This window comes from Alosa sapidissima, chromosome 6 (genome assembly GCF_018492685.1).
Source record: "Alosa sapidissima isolate fAloSap1 chromosome 6, fAloSap1.pri, whole genome shotgun sequence".
Classification (NCBI taxonomy): domain Eukaryota; kingdom Metazoa; phylum Chordata; class Actinopteri; order Clupeiformes; family Clupeidae; genus Alosa; species Alosa sapidissima.
Window position 1 is genome coordinate 20,672,488 of NC_055962.1, and position 14,549 is coordinate 20,687,036.

The 14,549-nt window shown below is 44.2% G+C and overlaps 1 protein-coding gene across 1 annotated transcript in view; it reads left to right on the forward strand.

Annotated features, from left to right (window-relative positions):
• The first annotated feature begins 391 nt into the window (after window positions 1-391).
• trdn (triadin) overlaps window positions 392-14,549 on the forward strand; it is a 64,838-nt gene continuing 50,680 nt past the window's right edge. Inside the window, exons 1-5 of the mRNA XM_042095985.1 lie at window positions 392-872; window positions 3,952-4,167; window positions 5,707-5,745; window positions 10,160-10,207; window positions 12,153-12,284. Coding sequence (XP_041951919.1) covers window positions 857-872; window positions 3,952-4,167; window positions 5,707-5,745; window positions 10,160-10,207; window positions 12,153-12,284 — 451 coding nt within the window. The 5' untranslated portion in view covers window positions 392-856. The remainder of the gene's footprint in view (window positions 873-3,951; window positions 4,168-5,706; window positions 5,746-10,159; window positions 10,208-12,152; window positions 12,285-14,549) is intronic.

Sequence of the window (14,549 nt, forward strand, 5' to 3'; positions counted from 1 at the left end):
CAGCCACTGGGTACTGTTGGGCTGCATAGCTGCTACTGTAAATACATCAGTCGACCCCTGGTGTCCTGTCACGGAGAACCTCCCCTGCTGACGCTATGCTGCCCTCCATGTACGCCGGCCCTCCCTGACCACCCAGGCACCCACTGACAGAAGGACATACCACCCCTCCTGGATTTAAGATCCCACCCCTGGCCTTAAAAGGCAAGGTAGAATGTAGCTGGCTGGGAGTCCGTCCCGAAGCTCTAAGAATAACAGGGCCAGGCCCCAGTTAAGGGGTAAGGTTACTTTCAACTATCTGCCACCCCCGCTCTCACCAGTTTAACACCCCCCCTCCCCCACCCTCCCTCTGCTTGTGTGCATCCCATGGTTCCTGTTCTACCCTTGTGATGGGCAGGGTTCTGAAGTGATTTGGCTGAATCTGCTTCCCCATTTCACCCACCCTCCCTTTTAGCCCATGCTTGGCCCCCACGGTGCCTCGCCCAGCTTCGTGTTTGTCGGCGCCCCACCTGGAAGCGCGACCGTTCGGGCCCCTCGACGGCAACGAATACCACCCTCTGGAGCTCCCAAGCTCCGTGCCCTAAGCTGACTAGCTGACTTTTTCAATACTTTTATTTTTTCTGAAATCTCTCGAAACGGACTGAAATTACAACGAGGGCACGCAACAGGTGTTGAGCTCGCGCTCGCACTCTCACGCTTCCTTGTGGGGGGCTCACACACTCCTTGCTCTGGACTTTCCTGGACTCCTGGATTGACGTGGGACTGTAAAGGGATATTTTTTTTTCTTTCTTTTTTGCACAACCGTATTCTTTAACGACAAAAGGGATTATATCATAGACGTGAGGTCCCAACGTACACCATGGCGGAGTCTGAAGGTAATGTACTCTCCGTCAGTAAATATGCAACTGTGAGTGTGCAGCTCTGTCTACGGCTATCTGTAATCCATTACCCATAATACTCCACAACTGGATACTGTTAATCTTGTTTTTTTTCTAGAACAATCTGTCAAATGTTAGGTTGCACTGTACTGATCAAGCCACAGCAGTCTGCCTCTCAGACTTGGGCAGAACTCTTGGTGGGAGAAAGCCATGATGGAATGGAGCTAAAAATAGCACCTATCATGTATCCCTCCCTTCAGCCACTTGTGTCTCCCGCCTGCAGGCATGCGTGTGACGTTAGCAGCGCTTTTTTAAGGATCGCAGGAAAATGCCGGCAATTGAATTAGATTTCAATCAGATGGAGAAAGCGAGAGAGAGAGAGAGAGAGAGAGAGAGAGAGAGAGAAAGACACATGAAGAGTAAATGGGTGGAAGAGAGAGAGAGAAAGAGAGAGAGAGAGTTTTTTATTCACTTTTTCAACTTCCTAGATGATTGTTCCATCTGTGTTATGTGTAAATATGGTTCAGAGTGTGTCACAATGAGGGAGACGGAGTGCATTTATATGCCAAAATGGATTTTCCTTTTTATCTGAGCACTCCTCATCCCACGATGGGTCTATTAGCATCACACTAAGTATAAAAGGCTCGGTAATACCAATGGCTTTGTTCCCAAAGCCAGGGGGAATATTTCCAGTAAGATAACAGTGTTTTGGAGAAAGTGTAAAAAAAAAAAAACATTGAATTTGTCTTACAAAAAAACCCACAGTCCTCTCTAGTCTATGACTGGTTGGGCAATGCATAGGTATGGTAGAAGCCCACACACACACACAAGTTGCAATCAGACATAGCACACTATCAAATCTAGCTATCAAATGTTCCAAGTAAACAAAAAAAACAAATCCATGCAGCTCACAATCCGTATCCAGAGATTTGAGTTACCATGGATATCTTTCAGAATCCGAAGCCCTGAGGACACGATCTTCTCATTTATTTAGAAGAAAACGAAAAACCCAGACACTGACCCAAGACTGTATTTATAGATATTTCCTTGGGTGCGATAGCTGATCTCGAATCAGATTGATTTCCGTCACTTCTTGATAAATAGCATTTATAAAGAAGAGATGGGATACTGATCCCAGGCGGGCAATCTAAGAAGAGCTAAGAAGGGGCTGCTATTTTCGTCTGCGCTTTTGTGGCTCTGTCAGAGGGAGGCACGCCACGATGACAGTGCACCGTGTTGTTTGTGATGAGTCCCAGCACTTGTCTACCCCCGCCACCACACCCACTATCACAGCCACCGCGTTCGGCAACAGCATGTGTCGCCCCCAGAGCTGCAGAAGGCTCAACATGCACCTTGTTTGGTCTCTGTGTAGGAAAATGACAAAGCAGCGCTAAGGCACAGGGTTTTGCCTCGTCAGGGTGTCTTAAGTGGGCTGAGAGACATGCACGGACAAGTGAAGAAACTGGCTGGTGAGCACACACACAAATCATTAAAGCATAGTCTGCACTCAAGCATTCACTTATCTCTGACTGTGAAGATATGAACTTCACCACACATACTGCACTTCACCACAGACACAGACAAACACACACACACACACACACACACACACACACACACACACACAGACACACACACACACACACACACACACACACACACACACACACACACACAGACACACACAGAAACCAACAAATACACACACACACACACACACACACACACACACACACACACACACACACACACACACAGACACACACAGAAACCAACAAATACACACACACACACACACACACACACACACACACACACACACACACACACACACACACACACACACAGTGGCATTGCTTTGACTGAAGGAAGTGGGAAGGAAACTCAGCATATGGTGTCTGTTTGTGTGTGTGTGTGTGTGTGTGATCTTAGCTCTTTGAGTCAGCACTAAAATGAGTCCTCATAATCTCCTGCTTGACAGGAGAGTGGAGCCTGAGGAGTCCCAACAGGTGGTGGAAGCTGACAGACTCACTGACACACGCACACACATACACACACACACGCATGCGCGCGCACACACACACACACACACACACACGCACAAACAGACACAGACATATGCACACATAAACAAACATATCCAAAAGTAAACAAACCCAAAACTCAATCCTATGCACCCCATCTCAACCGATTTCAGACTGAGTCTTACGTAGTCTGGCACAGTTGGATGCTATTTATTATAGGTCAACACACACACACACACACACACACACAAACAAAAACACACACAAGCCACTCAAATGTAGCAGCCATAGTTATCTTTTGCTCCCCCACCGAGTCAGTTTCCACAAAGCATGGCTCCCTCCCTCCCATCACGCTGAAGAAACCATACACCTGCATGGCAATCGCTCCGGCCACGAATCAATCACCTCCTCTGGCCAAAGTCAGCCATTTTTGGGTACTGATCGATGGGGAGGCTTGTAAAACGAACTCTGTGAATAAAGGTCACATGTAGCCTGTGTAAGGAACCATTGAATGGCCAATGAAACTGCACAGTTGTGGGGATTTGTATCCATTTAGTAAGGGATCTCACAGAAGGCCCTAGATCAATATCTAACCAAAAAATAAATAAAGAAAAAGAAACATAACTTTTTTTCTGCTTTGACTTTTGACAGCTGGGCTTTGTGTTTTTTTTTCTTCCTGTCTTTGCTGTCTGGTGATCTGAGATCTGAAGATGAGAGGAAAACTTTAGTTCAGAGGGAGAGAGGGAGACTCTAGCCAAGTATTTTTTTTTCTCCCCTTTTTTGTGTTTGTCTGACCCAGACTTGCAATGAGAGAGCTGATTGCATATCAGCTGCTGGGTTGAGGATTGCTGCCAAATAGCAATGATACAGATACTCGAACAGACACAGTGTACTTAGGGCAACTTCTGCTCGTTACGGCTGAAAATAGAATTTCACGACTTGAGGTGGCATTAACGATTCAATGCGCAAAGATCTCTGTTGGGTCTTTGAACAATTCCAGCATCAAGCATTACTTCTGTTCCTCTTCTGTGTCTCTCTCCCACCCACTCCAGCTCGGTACTCCTCCACCACCACCACCACCGTCATCGAGAGCAAAAATGGCGATGCCATGGGCTCATCCCTCCGGGTGTCCAAGCGCTCCATGACCGATGACTTCTACAGCACCTTCAGCTCGCCCATGGCCTGGGTCCTGGTACTGGCCTTGATCATCACCTGGTCCGGCGTAGCCATCATCATGTTTGACCTCCTCGACACCCAAAGCCTGAAAGGTAAGTTGAGCTCTGGTTTCGGTTCTCTCTCTTTGGAGAGGCTTCGTTTGCGCCTTCAGTTGGTGTGTTCCTCATGTTTTCTCTTAAGTTAGTCTATGCAAACATGGGGAGGGGAAATAGTGGTTTCCCTTGGTTCGTATGTGAAGTGGACTTATCTTGTTGTTGTTTTTAAAATCTAAAATTGTCATTTGGCTGTTTTAATTCGGGGGGTTGTCTACAAAGAATGAGGACTGGACCCAACCAATAACCTCTAGTTAATCCATGCCATCACATAACCCATTACTGAAGCTTAAAATGGCTGTAAAGGTCTGGAGGGACGGCTAGCAAGACAATAGGATTAAGTCCAGTGCTTGTTTCTGGCTCAGCCTGTCCATCAGGAATGTGACTGTATTCTATGTGTATGTGTGTGTGTGTGTGTGTGTGTGTGTGTGTGTGTGTGTGTGTGTGTTGGTTCAGCGGGTAGTAGTGTGTGTGTGAGCTCATTTGAGTGTGTGTGTGTTTGTGTCTCTGTTTGTCTGTACGTGTGTGTGTGTGTGTGTGTGTGTGTGTGTGTGTGTGTGTGTGTGTGTGTGTATGTGTGTGTGTGTGCGAGTATATGTGTTGGTCAGGGGACCTAGAGGTGGGTGTGAGAGCGCTGTAGAGGCTGAGACAGGGCTGATTGTCTTGTTCCTGATAGCGCTATCAGTGACAGAGATAGATTGAGTGTGTTTTATTCACTGGACACTCTCAGCAGTAACACACTTTCAGCTGGAGTCCACTGTAATGGGACTATGGGCTGTCACGGGTCCGCCAGCCCCAAAGACACTTCCTGTGGGTCTATTGTGTGGATAAATGATGGCATTCTATTGAAAACAACCACGGTGGTCAGTTATTGATGGGAGCAATAGATGGGTTTAGAAATAGTGTAGTGTCTGTAGTTATTTTGCTGCCGTTGTGTCAAGGTATGTATTTTTTCACAGGGTGTAGTTCCATAGTTTGGTCAATGTTTTCATGAAATTGTCATGTTGTACTGTCACTGTCCACTGTCCACCATGTCCAATTGTTCTCCACCCAATTTCATTTCATTGATGTCACACTTTCACAAAAAAAAGGTCGGTTACCAAGGCCTGTCACACAGAACAGAACATTTTTGAAAAGCATTTCAAAAAAGTGTTGACCTTTTTTACAACCCACCTCTCCCATCTAGATCCACACCTGTACTGCATCTCCATCACTCAGGCCTTTCCCCTTACAAGGAAATGGTGCTTTTTCTTGACTTTGTCACTGTCCACACACTGGACAGTGGAGAAAGGGAAGAAAACAAAACCTGCACATGCCAGACCACACACCATCATTCACCAACCACACATGCAGTTAAACCCACCAACCCACCCACTCACTCACATCTCCAGACTAGCAGACACATTCCCACTCTCTCTTTCATTCTAATGCCTCTCCCTCCCTCCCTCCCTCCCTCCCTCCTTTCTTCCACCCTCCCTCCACTCTTCCTTCTCCGTCCATCCCCACCATCCTGCCATCCTGTCTTCACCCATTTAATAGCCCATACTTTACACTGTGATGACCCCTGTTTGCCACCGGGTAAAGACTCTCTGCCTGCAGTGCACTACCTGTGTGTTTTTTTTTTTTTCCATCTGTCCGTGTATGTGTGTGTGTGTGTGTGTGTGTGTGTGTAAGTGTGTGTGTGTGTGCGTGTGTACATGTGTTTGTGTGCGTTTGTCAGACGGTGATGACCTTCGGAATGTGCATGTCTGCCTACTGAGGGTGCAATTGCTTCATGACTCAAAGCCTGACTAGCTCACATGCTAATCGGGTCGGGAGCACTTTTGGTGAGGGCTGCATCCAGAGTTCAGCAGGTTGGAAAACAGTTTTCATGATGAAATGCAGTGTTAAGTCACAACCCAGTCATTATTATAGTTTCCTGCCACTGTAATCTCTCAACACCATCAGAAGAATTACGCTGTAATCCTCAAAGCAGGTGTCTTGAGTCATATAGCCTCTTACAATCATTATTGCCATTCTGCTTATCGTCCTGGTATCTTCCTCCATCGTTTAAAATGATCATAACACAATGAAAATGTTCAGAGATCTCCTATATTCCATGTCATTGTCTTTACTTAAAGGAACCAGATGTAAGATTGTGGCCAAAACTGGTACTGTAATCACTTTCAAATTACTGTAGAGTGGTGTATCCCCTCCCCCTCCCCCCTGACTCGAGGTAGCCAACCCGGATGCCGAAACACTACTGACTTTGTGATTAGTAGATAGGTGGAGGGTGGCGCATCAGGCCAAAACACAACATGACATGACAAAACACAACATCAACATCAGTTGAGGGCTGCAACTTCACTTTTTAAATGACAATATCCTGACCGGACTACTGTTGTCAGTGATATAAGTATTTGAAATGAACATGATTTCTTAATGTTTAGTGACATATCAGGGCCATTTTATGATTAATTGAAATACATTTCTTACATATGGTTCCTTTAACTAAAGACCAAGAGGCAATTCTGGTCAATTATCAGAGCTGTCACACAAAACAATGTTTACATTTAACAACACGCATTTTGTAGGGCTAACAAGAACATCCATTAGGCTACTGTAACAATATCTTGAAACGAACTGACTAGGCCAAACTGCAAGTCTTTTTAATAATCGTGCCTGCATATCATGTACTCATTACAATGATGAGATGCTACACTCACACTCCAAAAGTCTCCATGTTTACACTCTAGTAATTACTAATATTACAAGAAGTCATTATGGCATGTAGACAGAGCTGATTTGCCCAGCCCCTCAGAGAGAATTGGAGAGAAAGAGATAGATCCTATCTACATCACTCAAGCAAGATGGCTGAGTTTATCAGATCACCAACTCCTCTATGCTGCACATGTATGGCGGATACAAGAACAAAAAGCTAAAAGCCCCACATCAATGCAAAGGCTTACGGAGGAAAAGCCTATTTTGCATACCAGACACCACCCTCTGCACAAGCTGACTGCATGGATGCACATCCCTTTGATGTGCAGTCCTTATGCTAGCAGCAGATATGGTAATGTATAGGGCTGCCATCATACAAGTTGACAGAAAGCCTGTAATGACCTCCAACATTCCTGTAATGTTTGGAAAGTGCAGTGTGAAGAGAAAAATATAAACATTTAAATCTGTCTCAGTACATAATTCTACAGTAGCAGCAGAATCAGTAATGATGCCATGTAATTATGATAGATTGAGAGAATATCTCCTCTCATATAGTTGTAATACTTCTTTTGGTATAGCACATCTACCAGACATGCACTAATATAATCTGATATTCATGTGGAAAAGGAACCTGTTCTACTGCTGTATTCCATTAAAGGAAATAAAACTGTACTTTGTATTTGCTAGCCTAAGCTTTCATGCTGCTTTTGGGTTTTTGAACATTCTAACATAAGATTCCGTTCCGCAACAATTGAAGGTTATAAAAAATGTATGTTGAATTCAGAGCCTTATAGATATCTATAGTTTTCTATCTATAAGGCTGTGGTTGAATTCAATGAAGCCAGATATTCTTTAGAACGTTCATTTTCCAACATTCCCGTCACACACCTTTAAGAGTTAAAACTCTGCTGTAGATCTCGTTATCAAACTCGTGTACATGCCCCAGTGGGCTCATACTTAACTTTTTTATTTGGCTCTGAAAAGTCTGGACTTAACAGGAATAAGTGGGCAAGCAGGCCAGATGTCGCCGGGCTTAATTGTGAGGTAAAAATATCGGGAATACAGCGTTGCACAAGGGCAGCATGTTTCCAAGGGAGAGAGCAATTATCACGAGTTGGCTTGAGCATAGGGGATTACTACTGGACAGGGAACGGGTGGACAGGGCCCACCAACCAAACAGCAGACCCATTTTACGTTTCTATTTTTAAGCATTGGTTATTACTTGAGTTGGTTTCTGCCTGAAAGGACGATATAAACAGTCATTAAGGGCTGTGGAGCTCTACATAGCACTTCCTCAAGCTAATCTAACCACTGTGGTTTGTGGTGTTTTAAAATTGTTGCAAAGAGGAAATCTTTTTTTTTTCTTTTTGAAAAAGCTGACACAAATGGCCCCTACAAGGCTGAATTTCAGGAATTTATTGCCGTGGCCTCTTTGTTGCAGTCGGCTGAGAAGTACCACTTGTCCTGGCAGGCATTTAAATGGTTTTCCAAACAAGCTCTTAATAGTGAGATGCAAGTCGTTCTCATCTTCATGATGTATTCCTGCAAAAGGTTCATCTGCATCGAAATTAAAACATAAAACAGGTCTCATGGGGCCTGGGTCAGGGAATCGCAGTCTGCATGTGACTCCAGGGACAGAGGGAGAACAAGAGAAACTGGAAGAGAAGAGAAGAGAAAAGAGAGAGAGAGGGACAAAGGAAGAGAGAGAGAGAGGGACAGAGAGAAAGAGATTGAAGGGGGGCTCTTTTGCCTGAGTTATCCATAGCCAACATCCGTGTCCATTACCAGTTAAAATAAAGGGGGGGGGGGGTGAAGGCCTGCATTACTCCTGAACACAAGTCTGTTGCCCGGTGACATCTGGCCAAGGTGCCATTTATCCTGACTTCAAGAATGTCCTCATTACAGCAAGCAAATTCCCTCTCTGGTGTGTGTGTGTGTGTGTGTGTGTGTGTGTGTGTGTGTGTGTGTGTGTGTGTGTATAAACAAACACCAGATGACACATAAAGAAACATTTGGAACAGTTTGGCCTTGTTATTGGCAGGCATTTTCTGGACTTCACCTCTTACTTGACTTCACTTTGGGCATTTGTTGTGGTGTTTGAGCCAAACAATGGCCATGTCAAATGGCTGACAAAACAGAGGAAGAGAGAGAGAGAGAACAAGTCAGTGAGAGAAAACAGACAGGCATTTCATGGAAGTGAGTTAAGGCAATCAAACAAATGTCACTGAATTCATCATGTGTATCATCAACATTATTTTCCCCAAGTCCCCCGAGACAACAGACAACAAGAATGTTGATAGGTCGTAACACACTCATCAATTCAAATGCAGACAGTTAAAATACTACTGATGTGTTGTGATTTTTACAAATGTATTAGTCTAAAATTGCAACAACAACTGAGTTATTTAGAAGAGAGGTTATAGGAAACCTTGACGATGATCTCAATGCGATTCGACTTCAATTCCATTTTTTTCCTGCATTTCATATTTTATTTATGCAGTCCCTCAGTCATCTTGCTTCCTCTTCAATTGAGTTTAACTCAAATAACGGATTTGATTATTTGTTCTGTTGATGCTCCTAATCAATATTTGTGGTGTGTGTATGTGTGTGTGTGTGTGTGTGTGTGTGTGTGTGTGTGTGTGTGTGTGTGTGTGTGTGTGTGTGTGTGTGTGTGTGTGTGTTGTTAATGCATGTCAACACACACTAAACGGAAGAGGTTCTTTTTCCTTCCAAGTGAACTCTTAGTGACATAATGAACTCTCTGTTGGCATCTGGAAAACAGGCTGGCTCAGTTCCTTACATGTCAAGCAGGTGCCTGTGCTGGGAATCATCATGCTCTATTACCAGACGGATAACAACACAACCCTCCATAAGGAACTATTTATTAACACTCCCAGAGCCGCTCAGTAATACTCCACATGGACAAAGAAAGAACCTTTTCCCCTTAAATCCATGTCACCCACTGTATGTAAGTGGCGTGAACAACCACAATGACATCCACTGTGACTGTGTGTGTGTGTGTATGTGTGTATGTGTGTATGCATGTTTGTGTGTGTATGTTTGTGTGTGTATGTGCAGTGTTAATGTGTGTGTGTGTACGTGTATGTGTGTGTGTGTGTGTGTGTGTGTGTGTGTGTGTGTGTGTGTGTATGTGTATGCATGTTTGTGTGTGTGTGTTTGTGTGTGTATGTGCAGTGTTAATGTGTGTGTGTGTATGTACGGTGTGCATGTGTTTGTGTGTGTTTGAGCCTTCACCCTCTCTGCTCCTCACACGTCTCTCTCGTCCTAACAGGACCGCGCGCCCCCGCTGTCAGAAAGGCACATAAGGCAGCCAGCAGAGGCAAGGCACCTCGCCCGTCACCCCCCCCCCCCCCTCACCTCTCCCTGCACTTACCCCTCTCCTCACCCCAGCACTGGGGAAGGTCTAGCTGCCCCCCCCCCCCCCCCCGGGGTTGTGTAGAGTGCTTGCAATTGCCTTCTCATTCACTAACATGGGGAGTGTGTAGTGCCTAATGATTGCTAGAAATACTCCAAAACTGCCTGCGATGAATGCCCAAAAATTGCATGTGGTGATTGCCACATTGCCGGCATGTTGATTTTGTTTGTCGAAGCATTAACTGCACATTTACATCCAATATGTAACATGATATTTTAATTTTATTATTTTATAATATAATTTTATATTTTATCGTATATTATTATTATAATTTTAAAGACGCCTTTCAAAAATATATTTTGTATCTGTTCTTACTCTACCACTCTACATATAGTTTTGCATTTTAACATAGCTGTCTATATTACTTACTTCATCACATATATAGCGAATGCCAGAAATATCGGCCTTACCCAATAACATCTTTCATGTTTGGTCACGAACTAGGCTATAATTCTCCCATCATTTGCATTCAGGAGTCATTTCCACTAACAAGGGCAGTGATGGGGAGCTGTGAGCTGCATAATTGGAGTGTTTGTGTGGTCGGTTGCTTGCTGCATGCTCTGACTCAACCACCTCGGCATTGCCTTGGCTGCGGGTAAACAAGCCCAGAGGAGCGTGGTTGTGCCATTTATGCAGTGGCCGGCCGACTGCAGGCAGAGAGACTGACCCAGTAGTGTGTCCAAAGCTCCCGTCCGGCATCACCTCTCTCACCCCATCTGGCCACTCCCAAGAGAGGAGATGTGGATAACACACATATCCATCTTACTGACCAATGATCATATCAATAAAGGAATGCACACACACACACACACACACACACACACACACACACACACACACACACACATACTGTACACGCACGCACACATACACACACACGCACGCACACACACACACACACACACACACACACTTGCACACACTTGCACACACACACACACACACACACACACACACACACACACACACACACACACACACACACGCACACATTTGAATAAAGGATTTTACACATGGCCTGACAAACATTCCATCATCATTCAACACACTGTTCTGCACACTCCATCTCCAATGTCTTGGTGTCCACATTTGTTGTCTACACTGTTGTCAAGTTCTGTTTGTGTTGTTCTGGTTGTAGACCTGTCATATCCATCGTGTTTGTTTTCTCATGCCTTGACTATCTGTTGTGAAAATTTAAGCTTTGTATGGTTTGATAAATTCTGTGTAAAATATGATCCCTGTGATGTTCTGAAATTGATATGACTGTTTTTCAGTGAGTTGAGATTACTTGTGGTATTGTAGTGCTGTATGTGACTTGCTCCCATCTGTTGAGTTGAGGATCTTGGGTCTGTGACTAGTTAGTGTCTTGTAGGCAGAGTGCCCTGGTACGTATGGTTGACCATTTATAGTGGAAGGAATCCAACCTGATCCATGAACCTGCCACTGCGACTCCAGGCTTTCAGCTTCACTGACCTGCAGCTGGACTGCCTGATTCAACAGAGCCAACATGGCTCTGCAACAGCTGGTCAAATTGCCGGCCCCCTGACCGGGTGGAACGAAAGCCTGTAGACGCCTTGGCACTTCCTGCATCTGATCGGACAGCCCTGGTCCTGTCTGGCCACAGTACACAGCTCCAATTCAGGAAAGCCAGTGTCTTGTGCTATTTTGAATTGGGTTAATTTTAAACCTGGATTGGATTGAGAATAAATACCCATTCTGTGATTGTCAGGGGTAAACAATCTGGCACATTCGCTGGCTACTGAGAAGGAAGAGTTGTGTGCCAAAAAAAGGCTATTGGTGTGCATGCAAGGTACTTGCTTATGTCGGTCTTTCCCCATGGTGAACCTAGGGGGCATTCCGGATATCACAGCCGCCGACCCGGTAAAAGTAATGAACGAGGCAATGGAAGAGTCCAGCGACTGGATGAACACGTTTCTGGGTGTCGTGTCGAATCTCTTCGCACCAGAGGATGAGGATGAAGGTATATACTCGTCAGCGAGAGTGTTAACTGTGCAGTGAATAATGATCCGTGTTAGGTTAAGGTGTGACACTTTGAAGTGCTGAAACATCACAAACTCACCCTCCATTGCTCACAAGGTTTGATTTGATGCCGTCACCTGCACTAATCCACATTCACATTTAGTTCACTTGCTTTCCGCAGCCCAAGGACAAACGTGTCAAATGAAACATTGCGTTCAGATCCCTCAAGTCTCTTGCGATTAACAGTCAAAGCACATTGTGTGACATTTGAAAATAGCTCGTATATACAACTACATCTGTTCTCATTAAGAAAACGACCCTTTTTCTGAAGGAGAAGCCTCAAAATAATGTAGTTTCCTAAAAATTGGAACAGATACCTTGTGATTACGTACAGTATGGGCATTCAGGGCCAATTTTTTTGCACATCATTAAAGTGAGTTCAGGGATTTACTTTCCAGTGAAACAGCACCAGTGACCCAGCCTTGACAGAGCAGTTATTCCTTCCTTACTGCGTGGGCAGTTCAATATCTCCAGCCACACAATCAGCCTACATTGATGAAAAGATGTCACAGTCTTCACTTTAAGGAACGTATAACTCACAGATGATGTGGAACAAAAATCACTTCTATATTTTTTTTCTGGTTTTGTTTGAAATAGATCTGTTTGGACATATCTGCATGATTTCTCATCATGATGCATCAATATATGACAACATATGACATTTTCATTATGGGAACATAAAGTCAAAAAATTGTTTTCAACTTGAAAAAGTGAATTCATACCAATAAAAACCACACGACATTCGACCGAAGACTGTGACATTAATTTTCACTGAGAGAGTAGAAACACATGACACTGCTTGCACACTGAAATCCGATCAGCCCTCCCCTTCCCCCCTTTCCAGGGTGAGCGCTGGGTTGAATTTAGTGTCCTGCACAGCTGATCTCTGTACCTTGCCAAGAAGCTCCCCGACAATCCATGACAACTTGAGGCTGCGGGTCTTATTTCAAAGCCTAACCTGCAGCAGGAAATAGCTTAATTAAAATACAGCATTTACAGACACATTGACAGTACACCATGAGGGTATGTGAGCTTTTGTTGCAGTATTCTAAGTAGGGTGTCAAGGTGACTGTTTACAGCATATCACACACTGAAACATATAGTACATAATACATACATGAATAAATACACACATGCATACATAAATGAGTAAAGCCATACATACATCAAACATACATTAAAAGGCATACTGTTTTCACAGCTTTGATCACTGAAGACCTTTGAGATGGGATGGAAACGAGGCTCTGTATCTGCACGTGTGATGTCTGACACTTTTGACAAGTGTTTGTGACGACTGTATGACGAATCAATGCCAATAAAAGTCAAGCCAGAAAAAATCAATGCATCATTTCTCATCAGTCCCTCAGTTATTGCTCTGCACATGCCCAGTGTGGCGCTCACCACCCATGCACAATCACTGCAATAGACCACTGTTATGACACACTTGTTAACAAAGCCACACGACTAAAAGGAGCACGTTCCAAAAAAGGAATTGCAGATATAAGAGGTGAAGAGGAGAGGAAAATAAAAAGCAACGTTGTGGTGGAGGAGGAAAATTAGTCACACTGACAGAGTTCAATGGAGTAGAGAGAGAGAGAAAAACACAATGAATGGATCTGAAATACATGCAAAATCCTACCGAGACATGCCATCCATCATATTCCCATGGTCTCAATATATATCAGTCTAAATATCACTCTTAATTAACATGAGGGCACTAAGCGGAGGATCTAAGCAGGTACATGTGAATGAGGGTGTCTGAATACACTGTATGCCCCTTCTCTTCTCTTTGTCTGTGGAAGGCCAGACACATTGGCTGTGTGTCATGTTAGACAGGCATAAGAGATATGCAGATATAAGAGAGAGATAGTATGTAGGTTATAAAAAAGTTACAAACAGACGAATAGCAACGTAGGGCAAAGTTACAAAGCAACACATTACAGAGACAGACGAATAGCAACGTAGGGCAAGCACCACCTGCAAGAGTGCTCAGAGAGCTACGGTGAACAAAAGCAACACCTGCATGGAAACACACAGCAGCTTTCAAAAGTGGCTTATATATAATATCCCAAATTAGGTCATTACAGCTGCAGGTACAGTATCAGGTCATTAAAGAGGCCAAAACTTTTTGAGAAATATACTTAGAATCTGTCATGGCTTAAAGTAGTGCAATGAAAACACTCAAAGCCCGATGAGGGTTTTTTAT